Source organism: Chelonia mydas, chromosome 4 (genome assembly GCF_015237465.2).
Source record: "Chelonia mydas isolate rCheMyd1 chromosome 4, rCheMyd1.pri.v2, whole genome shotgun sequence".
NCBI classification, from domain to species: Eukaryota; Metazoa; Chordata; order Testudines; family Cheloniidae; genus Chelonia; species Chelonia mydas.
Window position 1 is genome coordinate 39,542,887 of NC_057852.1, and position 13,802 is coordinate 39,556,688.

Here is a 13,802-nt window from a genome sequence, read left to right on the forward strand (position 1 = left end):
GGGACGACACACCTATTTCCCCTTGTTTTTTCCTACCCCCCCACCCCCACCCCCAGACGTTCTTGTTAAACCCTGGATTTGTGCTGGAAATGGCCCACCTTGATTATTATACACATTGTAAGGAGAGTGATCACTTTAGATAAGCTATTACCAACAGGAGAGTGGGGTGGGGGGAGAGAAAACCTTTTGTAGTGGTAAACACCCATTTTTTCATGCTTTGTGTGTATAAAAGATCTCCTATACTTTCCACAGTATGCATCCGATGAAGTGAGCTGTAGCTCATGAAAGCTTATGCTCAGATAAATTGGTTAGTCTCTAAGGTGCCACAAGTACTCCTTTTCTTTTTGTGTGGTCACTACAGCACTTACTTATGTTCAAGGTAATTTTAATATATTTTTACATGTATTTAATGCATTGTAGCCCGTAGAAACCAAGAGGAGACAAATCTTTCCACTGATCCCCAGCAAGCGCTCTGTGGGAATTTGGGAACTGCAGTTCTACTTTGTCCAAGCAATTTGTCATAGTTTATTATCTCTTTAAATAGGTATTTACAAGCAGACTTGGAAGCCTTTGACATTAGAGAACTAAAGTCCAAATTTGATGTGATTCTTTTGGAACCTCCATTAGAAGAATACTACAGAGAGACTGGCATCACAGCCAATGAAAAATGCTGGACTTGGGATGATGTAAGCTTTTTTTCTTACTGTGCAAAAAGTCTTTGTAAATGCCTTATAAAATAGATTGAAGTGTAGATTTCGGTGTACAGCATTTTTACATAGGATTTGTGTGAGAAAAATGAGGTCTTGCAAAAACTAAGGGGTGGGTGTGTGGGTGTGTGTGTGTGTGTGTGTATTTGTATTTACACACTTAAATGGTTAAAGGTGACTCTCAAAGGATTTCTTCAAAACTAGGCTTATGCCCTTCTTTGGCCCATCATGATGTATAAAGAAGGCCTGAAAGGATTTTTAAAACAATCCGCACATCCAAAAAACCCTTCATTTTTGCTGCTTGTTTTTAACCTTAGAAATCTTAGGAATAGCCAGTCTTGTCTTTCCTGGCTTTGCTGGATAACTTCTTGAGGAGGTCTCAGATGTGTATGAAGATCACTTGCTCCTTAATTGAACAGGTGCAATAATTGAATCTTTAACAGACATCCTTTCTCCCAAGTGTTCATTATGTATTGGAGTTAAACAGGTATTAACAGAAGACAACCAAAGCCCATTATAATTCTGAAAAGTTTGATTAAAATTCTTCCCCTTAATTGTTGTTTCTCTTATGTCATTTTTACTAAATGTCAAGTCACCATAGACTTTTCCAAGATAGAAACTCTGTTCTTGTCTAATGTAAAAAACAAAGAGGGAAGCTCCTTGATAAAACTTTCCAGACTTTATATATCATAAAGAAGCAAAAAATTATATAAATCCAGTTTTTTTTCCCTTGTCAGGTCATGTTTACTGTAGTATTTATTTTATTTAAATGTATGTACTCTGCCTATGTTAGCACTAGGAAAATTAGACATAAAATACACTTTTAAAATGACCTCCACTCCAACATAATGAAGAAGAAAATCACTTTGTTCTAATCTCAGTTAGCTCTGAACTATATAATTTTCCCTCAGTTATCCCATATGTTAACCTCCCGAGGAAAACAGATGGGGTCTTGGGTCTTAGTTCTGTTACCCCAGTGTGTTGTCATTTAATTTTACACACCCATGGCCATCTCAGTTGTTTGTCATGACTTAAGACCACAGCTATGGCTTCCGTTCAGACAAAGAGCCACAGACCAGTCTACACGTGGAGATGTTCAATGGGCACACAAGAAAGGCAAAAATAACAGAGAAGCAACTGGTAATGGAGAAGCAAACGTGCATCCAACTGTAATGAATGAGTTTGAAACAGTCATACCATGCCTATGATAATAGACTTCAATATTAGGATTCATCAAGAAAAACATTGAAGCAGTTGAGAAACATAACGCATCAAATAATCTAGAAGAAAAAACAAAGTGTACAAGGAGAGCAACTTGTTATAAGTTTCGCTATTTTATCTTGCAGTAGTTCCTGTTGCATTTTTTTTTTTTTTTGCCATTGCAGTAAATGAGACTTGGTTTGATGTATTAGCAAGTTACAGATAATCCCTTCAACCTGCATGCATCTGTTAGTCGTTACACCTGAAGTTGTTTCACTCTAAACGTTACTCTTGTTTTTGAGCCTCGATCTTGATATTTTTTTCTATTTAAACCTGGAAATGAAAGGAATGCCTCTCATATAAATGACTATGTATTTGCTTCACTTATCTAAAACTGGGTCACAAGACTTAGCTGAGTATTTCTGGGTTTAAACTGCTAATGAGATGAGACTAAGATAATCTCATGTTTTCAAGAAAACTCTATATTGGCTATAGATACTTTCTGGACTTTAAATAAATCAAATCTACACAGAAGAGAATATTATGGATTTAAAGTTGCATACTTACCACTATGGCCAACAAGTATTAATGTTTCCAAAAGTGGCTGAAGCAGTGGTAGTGCATTCATTTTAATTGAGTAGTGCTGACCATTCTCCTACTTCCATTCTAAAACAGTGGTTCCAAAACTTCACGGTCGCACTGCCCCACTCCCCATGGGGCTGTGGCTCTAGGTGAAGAGGGGGGGAGGGCATGGACAGGAGTAAGGCTGCCAAGGCTGGGGTTGGGTCTGGGGCCAGGAATGGAGCTGAGGCTGGGCGCTGAGGCTGGGGGCAGAACTGGGGTTGGGTGCAGGAGTGAAGCTGGGGCATGGCAGAGATGGGGTTGGAGTGGGGCTGGGTGCCCCCATGGGGGCTGGCCTGGGCTTTGCTGCACACGCCCCCCTCCCCCCGAATGTTTCTTTGTGGCCTCCCTTGGGGGGGTGCACCCCACACTTTGGGGACCACTGTTCTAAAGTGTTCTGATTGCTATGTATGGCCCAGGTCAGCGTGAAGAGTAACAGAACATGTGGGAACGGATGGCACTGATTGGATACTAGTAAAATAATTTAAAATCCATTCTCCAGCAAATGTATTGAAAGGGCAACAGTGAAGAGAATGAGGGTCTAGATTAACACCAGTAATATGTATTCTTAAGGTTGCGGTGGCAATGTTAGGCATATAAATATTGTTCCTGATATAATCTGTGACCATACTACATATATTAAACAAAATCTTAATTCAGAAAGCATTTAACATTTTGTTCCTTTCTGTTTTTGTAGATTATGAAACTGGAAATTGAAGAGATTGCATCCCTAAGGTCTTTTGTCTTTCTGTGGTGTGGCTCAGGGGAGGGTCTGGATCTTGGCAGAGTGGTAAGAACATATTTTAACTTAACTTAGGCTGAGACAAAATAAATATTTACTCAAGAACGCTATGATGGTCTCTTCTCTGTGCATAGACTCCTCAGTTTTAGATGTTGACGGGCTTTTTGTTAGTGTGAGAGATGCAGAGGGGAAATTAATCCTTTAGACACTTATTTTCCTTATGGGTAGCTGTAGATATCTGAGAATGAATACATCTGTGGTCTCCAAAGAGCTACCTTACTGTTTTATCTCTCGTTTGTTCGTGGCTACTGTGGGAGTAGGATGCCTTATTCTAGGTGATTACATCACTGTCTGTACAGAAATCCAAACAAATCCTAGCAGAATGTGTGCTTTTCAGTGAACGTTTTCAGGATGGCACCAGAGTTGTCATATCACAACTTCGAGAAACTCTTACGTGTTAGACTTCTTATTTTTTTTTAAACAGGTTGAGTTTAGGCTCTTAATGATGTTTTTAGTGAGCTGTATAAAGTTAGAGCATGACTATTTTATTGTTATGCAGTAATTTTTATATCTATATATATCTCTCTATATATGTAGTTACCCTAAATTCAGGTGTACTCTTATTTATTGTGTCAGTTTTTTTTGTCCTGCTCCCTGTAGAAATGTTTTTGAGCTTTAAAATCTTTCATCTCTCTTACAGTGTAGCTTATTTAGCTGAACAGAGTAGCTGTGTTTGTTTGTTTGTACTGAAGGGGAGAGAGGTTCAGGCCAATGAAATGTTCTGTATTCAAATGAAGGGCAGTATATAGCCATTAATTTCTTTCTATATAGTACATTTTATTTAAGTTCTTTTGATACAGGCTCACTGAATAACTTTTGCTGCAAACTTGATTCTGGTCACATTGAAGCAAAAGTATGTAAGTTGAGTAGTTTTCAAACGTGAAAAATAGCCAGCACAGTTTCAGAGTAGAGGGTTTTTTTCAGTCTGTGCTAGCAGACACTGGGCATTAGACTCCACCAATTCCTCCCTCCAAAGCAGGTTTGTAACAGTTTTTAAAGAGAGCTATTATAGCACTTGTAAACATTGTGTCCTTGTTCACATTTGTTTTTGTGCAGTCTCCCACTGTTGAACTACCAATGCAGCTGTACCAGTGGTAGCAACAATGGGAGCATTACTTTAGATGGAACTAAAACAGCTGCCCGCATTTTCACCACTGCGTTGTTTAGACCTGCTCTGAGCAAAGTCATTGTCACAGAGGTAAAAACGCCAGTATCCAGCTACCCAAGTGCTCCATAGGAGCTGCACCAAACAGAGTGAGATGGTGTGAGACTTCCAGAAAAGGGTGATATAGACACATGAGAGAGTATGACTGCAAACAATGTTTGGAAACTTGATTTCAGAACATGGTTAAAATTAAAGTGTGGAGATAAGTGTTTCATATATTGATGATTGACCCCTCCTTCAAACAAGCACAGAAGACAAACCTATGACCTCTTACTAAGTCTATCTTAATTCTTAAATACATTGTTCCAGTATTTGATATAATACAAGCATCTTTTATCTTTGTGACTATTCTTGTTTAAATATTTTAGTGTCTACGCAAGTGGGGTTACAGACGATGTGAAGATATTTGTTGGATTAAAACCAATAAAAACAATCCTGGAAAGACGAAGACTCTGGACCCTAAAGCTGTTTTCCAAAGAACAAAGGTACAGCTCTGGCTGAATTTTTCTCCTCCCTCCTCAGTTGATTTAAAAAAACACCAGGTGCTCTATGGCAATTGGTGGTCTCTGTAGTTTCAGAAAAATAGGTGCTAGGATTTTAGATTTTTTACTTTCTTGCATAGATTGGTTTTCACAGAATGGGTAATTAATTTTTCATCAATTCTAGATTCTTTACTCAATTTGATTAAATATACAGTCATCATCCACATCTAATGTTGCTTTAGGAAGTTCTTTTATGATTTTCTGAATGTTCTTATTCATTCAAGTCTCGTTGAAATGTTGATAGACAGGAAAGGGAATCATAGAAATGCTTTCCCGTTTATCAACCTGCAGGAAGATGAAAGCTGTATACAATTTTCTATTGTTTTCATTATGCCTACCTGTTGGTAGAGTTGATTGTTTTTGACTTTTAGGCTGTCAGATTTTAAAAACCACTATTGAAATGTAAATGATACACGTTACATGAACAAATGCTGGCTTCACAAATGTTTCCCCTCATTACTTGCTCAAATGACAGATGGAAATTGGGCTGGGATTTAGATTAGTCCTGTATAGAAACTGATTGATTTATTTAATTCTGGAGCACACCAGTTGCTTAGAAACAAACCTCCTTCCAAATCAGAATGGCAATAGGTTTTTTGGGAACAGCAGCTTTTGATTAAATTACTTAGTTTGACTATAGAACTTGAGTATTTATTTATTTAAAGATGTTTATTTAAACATTTAAAGCTTGCAGTTATAAATTGACATGGGCACTGTAAAGGCACATTATTAATCTAACTTTGACAGTAAAAATCCTGTTGAAAAACATACACAGGCATGTTCTACTACTTTTTTAAAGAACATGACCTTAAGGACTACAGCTGTATAACAGCCATCTCCCAGTGTCCTACAAGAGGCTTTTCACTGCATATGGATGCACGATAAACTTTGGTTCAAATTAAATATTTACTTGATGATGTAGACTAAATTAGATGCGTATTTGAATGAGTAGTGTAGTAAGAGTAGGTTGTAGGTTAGAAAGCTTAACAACGTATTATGTGAGAGTCATAGTGGTAATCATAAATAGGCCACAGTTGTTAGGAACTGTTTTAGGATATTTCATTTAACATAGTAATCGGAACACATTTGTTTTAGTGAGTACAGGGAGCTGTCTCTCAATGCCTGGCTTATAACAATTTAAAATTTCACTAACCTGATCACCAATTGATATGCTTAAATCATTAAGCAGAATCTCAATGGTTGTTACTATTTTAGTTGTGATCCAACTTTTACTTCTTTGACTTAAATGGGATTTGGACCAGTCCTTTATATGCTTTTCTAACGTAAATATGGGTAGGTGTGGGTGTATATTTATTGTGTATGGTGGTTAAAGGCCAGATGTTTTACAACTTCTTCATGAATAAAAATAAGGGTTTTATGTACATTGGAGATAGATAAGGTTCATGTTGTTTTGTCAAAGGAGTTAGGTTGTTGATGCTGGTAACTGAGAATTTGCCTGTGTACTGTTGTGTATACATGAATTTGGTATCAAGGTTGGTGTCAGAATTGGTTATATAACAAGAATATGTGGGGAAATTAGAGCCAATTTTATTCTGATCTGTCAGATGGCCAAGTTCATATTCTCTGTCAAATGTGAAGAAGGGAATATTCACTGATAGTATTTCTATACAGTATCAAGTGTCAAAACTTAAGACAAGAAGTTGATACAACCTACATTGAGAGATATTACTTAAATGTAATGTATACCTGAGGCATTTATAAACCGTATTCCCTATGTTAGAAAGATTGTTTTTCACTGATATGCTGGTAACCACCAGGTTTATCAATCTTGGCATGATGGGTGATTTGCCTAGGGATTTTCTGTGCTCCATCCTATTCTACTTGAATATTTGTCTGAGAAATGGTAAAACCTAAAACGTAAGTGCTGTCAGTAAGCTCAGTATGTTGGATAGATCACTTTTTCTTTGCTTCTTTGCAGTCGCTCTCTAACCCCTAGCCCTTCTGCCAAAAATCTGGAAATGATTATACACTGTCTGCAATTTTGAGAACCATCTGGTGATGCTTAGTAAATCAGTGTTTTATGATCTGAGGAAAATTTCTCATTGGAATGTAGTACTCACAGAAACAGAACTCTGACATCAATATGCACAGCCCTCATTTCCTCTCATATCCAGTAAGGAGATTCCCCATTTGTAGATCCTCTGTTGGTCACTTCCTACTATGTTATAGAAGGAAAAGAAACATAGTGCTTGTTTCATTTAATTCAAGCATTATACTGTTCTTTGATTCAAACTGTACTAATCACTTTACACTGGTTTTATTTTTTTGTATACTATGGTGGCTATAGGAAGGAATTGGTGGATGGAGACCAGCTTTGTAAAAGGCATACTATGAAAAGAAATCTGTAAAGGACTGGCTGTTACTCTCATTTCTATTGTTTGATCCTTTCATGGCCATAAAGGAGAAAAATTATGGAGTCTTCTTTTCACAGGTTACCTTAACATCATGATTTAATTTAATGTTTGTGCCAATGCATAATAAAATGAAGGAGAAACAGCATTGAGCTGTCTGACTCTGTACGGTTTGTAGCACCAGCTTGCACTGTACTGGATTCAGGAAATCTGCTTAAGGACTCCTTTCCACCTTAGACCTCTTCATGATAATCTGAAACAGTTTTAGAGTTCATAATAAATTCCTGTTTCAGACCATGAATAATTTGATTTGCAGCACTGTGTGACTTTGAGAAAAGGGACCACAATCAGAAACTCTTTAAATTAGGATCTCTTTTCTCATTGTTTTAGAAGGGTTTTTGGTACCTTTTCTGTTTGTTCCATTCTTTTGGATAAGACCTTAAAAACAGTTCATATTGGGTCAGTCCTATATGATTATCATAAAGATAGGAGTTTGCCATGTGGCTTTGCTAGAACATTTTCTGCACTTTATTGTGCTGTGCACTATTCAGTTCTCAAAATCCAGAGATGATTGCATTGAACATATATGGTTTGTAATGGGCTTTAGAATCTTTCAGGATGAGACACCCTCCATAATTTTTTTTTTTGTTCTGTCTAGGAACACTGCCTTATGGGTATTAAAGGAACAGTCCGCCGTAGTACAGATGGTGACTTCATCCATGCTAATGTTGATATTGACTTAATTATCACTGAAGAGCCTGAGATTGGCAACATAGAAAAACCTGTAGAGATTTTTCACATCATTGAACACTTCTGCCTTGGAAGAAGACGCCTTCATCTTTTTGGAAGGGATAGTACAATCCGACCAGGTAGATGTTCTATTTATTTTATGAAATAAGTGAAAGTTCACTTAATCTGATTGTCCCTTCCCTTGATAACTTCCATATAAGTTGGAATTTCATGAGGTCAGAAAGAAAACATTGATACAAAATAGAATTTAGTCTAATGTACATTTATATTGCTGAGGTTTGTACTAGTCACAGATGTCATGTTAACCTTAAAGAGTCCAATAAAAGGGATTTCAGTAATCCTTATCTGACTGAAAGAAGCCATGTGGCCAACAGTAAATTTTGTGGTGGTGATTCCAACATGGAGCTCATCCAGCGGGAGGACATAGGATCTGTTGGGCAGAAGACTTCCACCTTGCAAACAAGATTTCCACTCTGGTGATTGTGGAGAGTGCAGGCTGCGGGGAGGTGGCGGGGAAAGTGGGGAATCATTCCACCACTTGCCATATTTGGGGAACTCTGCCAGCAGTGAAGAAGCATAGGAATTGTACCCTAGTATTAGTCGTGGGCTATTGCCGACCCTCCCCCCCCCCACTACTGATCAGAATAGGAGAGACACTTGCAAGTGCAGATTAGGGTGTGTATCTATAGATGGAACAGTATACACACAAAGAAAGGGATGTACCTTCCCCTCTCTTGCTGGAGTGGTGTATGGAGGTTATTCTGTTTCTAGGGTTATAACTTCTGCTGCTGCTTATGTGGCTACCGGTGAGGGGTACAGCGACAGACCAAGAATCCAGCTTAGCACTGCTTACTAGTAAGTTGTCTTTTAAAAATGTACAGATATTTGTGTCTACTTTTAAAAATGAACAAAATGCCATAACTCCAGGTTTACAAGCTTTTTTGTACAAACTTATTAGTATAATGTGTCTGTGCTTAAACTGTTCCAAAACACATTATACCTTTTAAAGCCATTTTGATATGTCGTTCCTCTGTTGTCAGACTTCATTTTAAAAAAGAAATAGAAGACCAAACTCCATAGCGGCTTTGGAAAGTGAATGTCTTTATCATGTGCAAGGTAGAAAATAACACTCACTGCTGGTTGTAAATTCTCATCTGTGTGAATATCCTAAAGAGCTTTTTAGACAGATGTGTCCCAGGCCAGGTGATAGATTTCAAGTAAATTAAGAACAGATTTCCTCCCACATCACCAACCAAGCAATCACTAAAAAGCAGCTGAATCTGGAAAGTCTGTGGCAGCTGTTGCTTTTAGAGGGAGAGGGATGCCTTTCTTCAACATCCTCGCCAGCTATAAGTATTCTTCCTCATTATTGCTGAGCTAATGTCAGATAAAATACTTTGATTGCTATGATGGCTTTTTACACCTTGTCAGAATCATGACCTATGTGTGGCTTCTTTCCTGAAAACTATTTTACCTTGGTTAGCCATGTGAGCTTGAATGGCATTGCCAGCAATTTGACACGTCCCTGTATTGGCTCCAAGTCTAAAACTACAACAGCCACTGCGTGCCTAGTCTAGAAGTTACCAGTGCATGCATTAGGCCTTTTGAGGTTACTTTCAGTCTAAAATGTTGCACATTTCCTCTGTCGTGGGCCCTTCCCTTCATCGCTTTCCTGAATGAAATGCAGTTTCACTAGGAAAAATGTGTTGACTTAGAATAGAATTCGTTCTCATGTCCACTTGTTACCAAGTTTTGCAACACTAGTAGATGCTATTTTAACCTTACACAAAGTGGATTTTGGCAGTCTAACTGGATTTGGTTTTAAAAAAGCATTTTAGTTGCCAGAGGAATGGTTACCATTCTTAAGATAGTTAAAATCAGCTGACTCCGGCTGTTACTCTCACTGAATGTTATCCCCTGGTTAATGACTGACTGCTAAGATTAATATCCAAAGCTCAGACTAATGGGATACACAAACAACTTGTTCAGCATAGTAACACATTTATTAAAAAGAAAATGCATATTTGCGAGGGAACTTCCAAAGCTGCGGTCTCAATTTCTATGGACTCTAAGTAGCTTTCTTATTAAAACAATGTGTTGCAGTAAATGGGAGTAACTAATTTTCACTAAACTAGGGAAGTGCATTACACTATGCAGACATGTTATGCCTTGCGATTTGTAAGAGCTAAGGCTTGCTTTTATTATAAAAACAAAATTAGTCCATCTGGGATGGGAAGGAGAATGGTACAACACCTGCAAACAGTACACTCCCAAACGTGTAGCCTGGCTTCTTCAGTAGCAAGTTACATCTATTACTAACCAGCTTCTGTTATATCTAGTCAGCCTTCCACTGTTCTCTAGATGGTGTTCTCGGTCTTAATTTAGTTTTACCTGTCTTTGAGGGAGAGAGAACATTGCATCCTTGAGGCTTCTTTTGACTGTACTGCAGAGATTCACATAACTTTGTTAATCTCATGTTCTAGTCACCTACTGGGCTGCTTCTGTATTTTAAGCTAGTGACGGGCCCTCATGTTCTTTGGAACTGTATTGTATGCTTAATTACAATATATTTAGCTCAGTAGAATAACAGTGGCCCCACTCTTTTGTTAGTTAAGGCAATGGCAAAAATTGGCAGAGCACGCTTTTGCTCGCCAGTGATGATTAGCACTTAAGTAGCGTTTTTCATCTTCAGACTGCTTTGCAAACAACTTCTAACAAATCCTCACAACACTGATGGATGTAAACCTAACCCAGTATTTTTATTCCCTATTTTAAAATTGGGACCTGGGGGGAGTGATGCAAAGTTTTAGTTGACCCTGGCAAAGGTCAGGAAGTTAGTATTAGAGCCTGGATTTTAATTTGTTCCTTGTTGCTAGCACTCAGTCCACTAAACCCTGTCTTTCTCATTAGTAAGTGATATATAACTGGAAGTTCAGTTTCCAGGAATTCTCTTTGGTGGGTGAAGTACTGGACCACTTATATAGCTCATAGTGTCATGAGGTACAGTACAGACTTAAACCTGAATATCTTTCTGGTAACTTCATTTTCCCTGAGTGGTATTTTGATTCTTAAGTAAATTAGTCAATTTAAGGACTATGCATTCACATACATGCCTGCTCAACCAAGTTGTTTGTAGTGTTGCTGTAGCTGTATTTGTCCCAGGATAGGAGAGAGACAACTTGGGTGAGGTCATATCTTTTTTTGGATCAGTTTCTGTTGATGAAAGAGAAGAGCTCTGTGGATCTTGAAAGCTTGTCTCTCTCACCAGTAGAACATGGTCTAATAAAAGATATTACCTCACTTGCCTTGCCACTCAACCCAGTGTAAATTTCCAACTGAAATATTCACATTTCCATAAGTTGGGAACTTTCCCGTGCAGACTTGTTTTTTTAGAAGGGTTCACTGTTGGCTGCTTCTTATAGACCTAAGAAAACTGTTTTTCAGAAAACATTACTATCAACTCAAGAGCTTTATCCAACATCCACATGAAGATGTTAAGAAAAAACGAGTTTGTCCTTAAAGCATAAAATTCAGTTTGCTGTTCTTGCTAACTTTTTATCTTCTGTTTTTTCTTTAGGCTGGCTGACTGTGGGACCCACCCTCACAAACAGTAACTTTAATGCAGAAACCTATGCCTCCTACTTCACGGCTCCAAATTCCGATCTGACTGGTTGTACAGAAGAGATTGAGCGACTTCGACCTAAATCACCACCTCCAAAATCCAAGTCGGACCGAGGAGGTGGAGCTCCTAGGGGAGGAGGAAGAGGCGGGACTTCAGCTGGCCGCGGAGAGAGAGGCAGAGAGAGGAATAGAACTAATTTCCGGGGTGAAAGGGGTGGATTCAGAGGGGGCCGCGGAGGTACCCACAGGGGAGGCTTCCCCCCACGTTGATTACATTTGAGTCATTAGTTCTCCCTCTGGTCCTATGCCTCTTCTTCTTCATATCTTTTTAGTGCTGTTTCCACCAAGATGAGTCATTCCAGGGACTCAATCCAGATGACTTTTTTTTAATTGAGTGTGCTTTCTGCAAGCAGTTCCAGATACTTTGCCTGCCCACATCTGGCACATCACCTTATTTGGCAGTTGGGATCCAGCACCTGATGGCAATGAGCTGAGAAGCCTCCTGGCAGCTTTCATTCACCAGGAAGGAGGTCAGAGCAGCCTGGGAACATCAGAAGGGGTTATCTCCCCAAGCTGTGAAAAGGATTTGAAGAGGAGTCATTTGCTCTGATCTTTTCCAACTTAAAAAAAAATAAAAAATCTTTCAGCTTTTTTCTTTAATGCTTCCCTATAAACGCTGAACAGATTTCCCCCCCCCCCCTTACCTTTTGTGTAGGTATCAGTTTCTTTCCATTATCAATATGATGGGTCAGGACTCAGAGATGCAATTTGAATTTGCATGATGATGATACAGACTTGCATTGTATTTATGGAAGGAAAAATGGTGTGTCTATAATAGCATTTATTTCTTCCTCCCCTATATTCATAACTAAACAGAGGAGTAATATTGAATAAATAGAGCTCTATTTTTTTCTATTTGTTTTAAATTTCCCCAGTCATTCCTGGGAGTAGTTTTGTAGTATTTTTATTTTTCACTTGTCAAATATATTTAGAACATTTTTATCTTTGATATTTGGACTGAAAAACCAGAAACAATTCTATGTTGTCACTTGTAATGCTTCATGGAAAGCAAAAAGTGGCAGTCATCCATATTTGTTCTAGGACTTTTGTTTACGTAGACATGCATTGATTTAACGTAGAGAATCTTGCCCTTTGCCTGTTTACTGTCTTATTCGTGACTAGGGAAAGCCAAGTTTTTATTACAAAATAAATGCAGTATGAATAATGAAACCGCCCCAGTGGAGGTAGTATTTGGGGAAAGGGGAGAAAGCCATAAAGAGGGAAAGTGCTTCCAGAGAAATCTGGATAAACTCCACCTGCAAACACGATGCTCAGAGATTGAAAAATTGTGTTCAAGCTTTGCTTTGCCAGTGGATCTTTAAATAGTAAGTGATGTGTGGATGAGAATGTCTTATAGAAAATCAGCTTCAGAATACAACTTTGAAAGAGAAAGTGATTCACCTTTATTGTAACTGTGTGGTATTTGTTTTTAGATAAGCCAGCTCTGTAAATCAGTTGTACAGTACTTGATGCATATGAACAAATCCTGGCCCCACTGAAGTCCAAGAGATTTTGCTATGGATTTCATCGGGACTAGAATTTGTCCCTAGGACTCTTGTACTACTTATCTACTGAACTTTTAAATGAATGTCCTGTAAAGTGGTGAATAATGAAATTTATTTCAGTATTGTTTTTGATAAACATCTTTCCTAATATTTTCTAGAATTTTTTGGTTTTATTTAAATGTAGATTTTATTCATTCTTCAGTTTGCCTTTAAAGTTTTATTTTGTTGGTTTTCTGCTTAGACAATTCAGCTTTTCTTTATAAAGGAACAGAGGTTCCTATTGTGTTAATGGATGAAATCTCCCATCATTTTTTTGCTTAATGGTTTTTTTTAACACACACATCCTCCTCCCTGCCCCCCGCGCTTTATAATTTGGACAGTTTACTGGACTCTGATTTTAGTAACTGTAAATGACAATTGGTAATAGGTGAATAAATCTCTCCACTATATACATTGT

At 38.1% G+C, this 13,802-nt stretch overlaps 1 protein-coding gene across 2 annotated transcripts in view; it reads left to right on the forward strand.

Annotated features, from left to right (window-relative positions):
- Positions 1 to 13,495, forward strand: part of METTL14 (methyltransferase 14, N6-adenosine-methyltransferase subunit) — a 30,684-nt gene extending 17,189 nt beyond the window's left edge. For both annotated transcript variants that reach the window (XM_007054445.4, XM_037897116.2), the window contains exons 7-11: positions 545 to 686; positions 3,226 to 3,318; positions 4,864 to 4,980; positions 8,068 to 8,278; positions 11,737 to 13,495. In XM_007054445.4, coding sequence (XP_007054507.2) covers positions 545 to 686; positions 3,226 to 3,318; positions 4,864 to 4,980; positions 8,068 to 8,278; positions 11,737 to 12,050 — 877 coding nt within the window. In that variant the 3' untranslated portion in view covers positions 12,051 to 13,495. The remainder of the gene's footprint in view (positions 1 to 544; positions 687 to 3,225; positions 3,319 to 4,863; positions 4,981 to 8,067; positions 8,279 to 11,736) is intronic.
- The last annotated feature ends 307 nt before the right edge of the window (positions 13,496 to 13,802 follow it).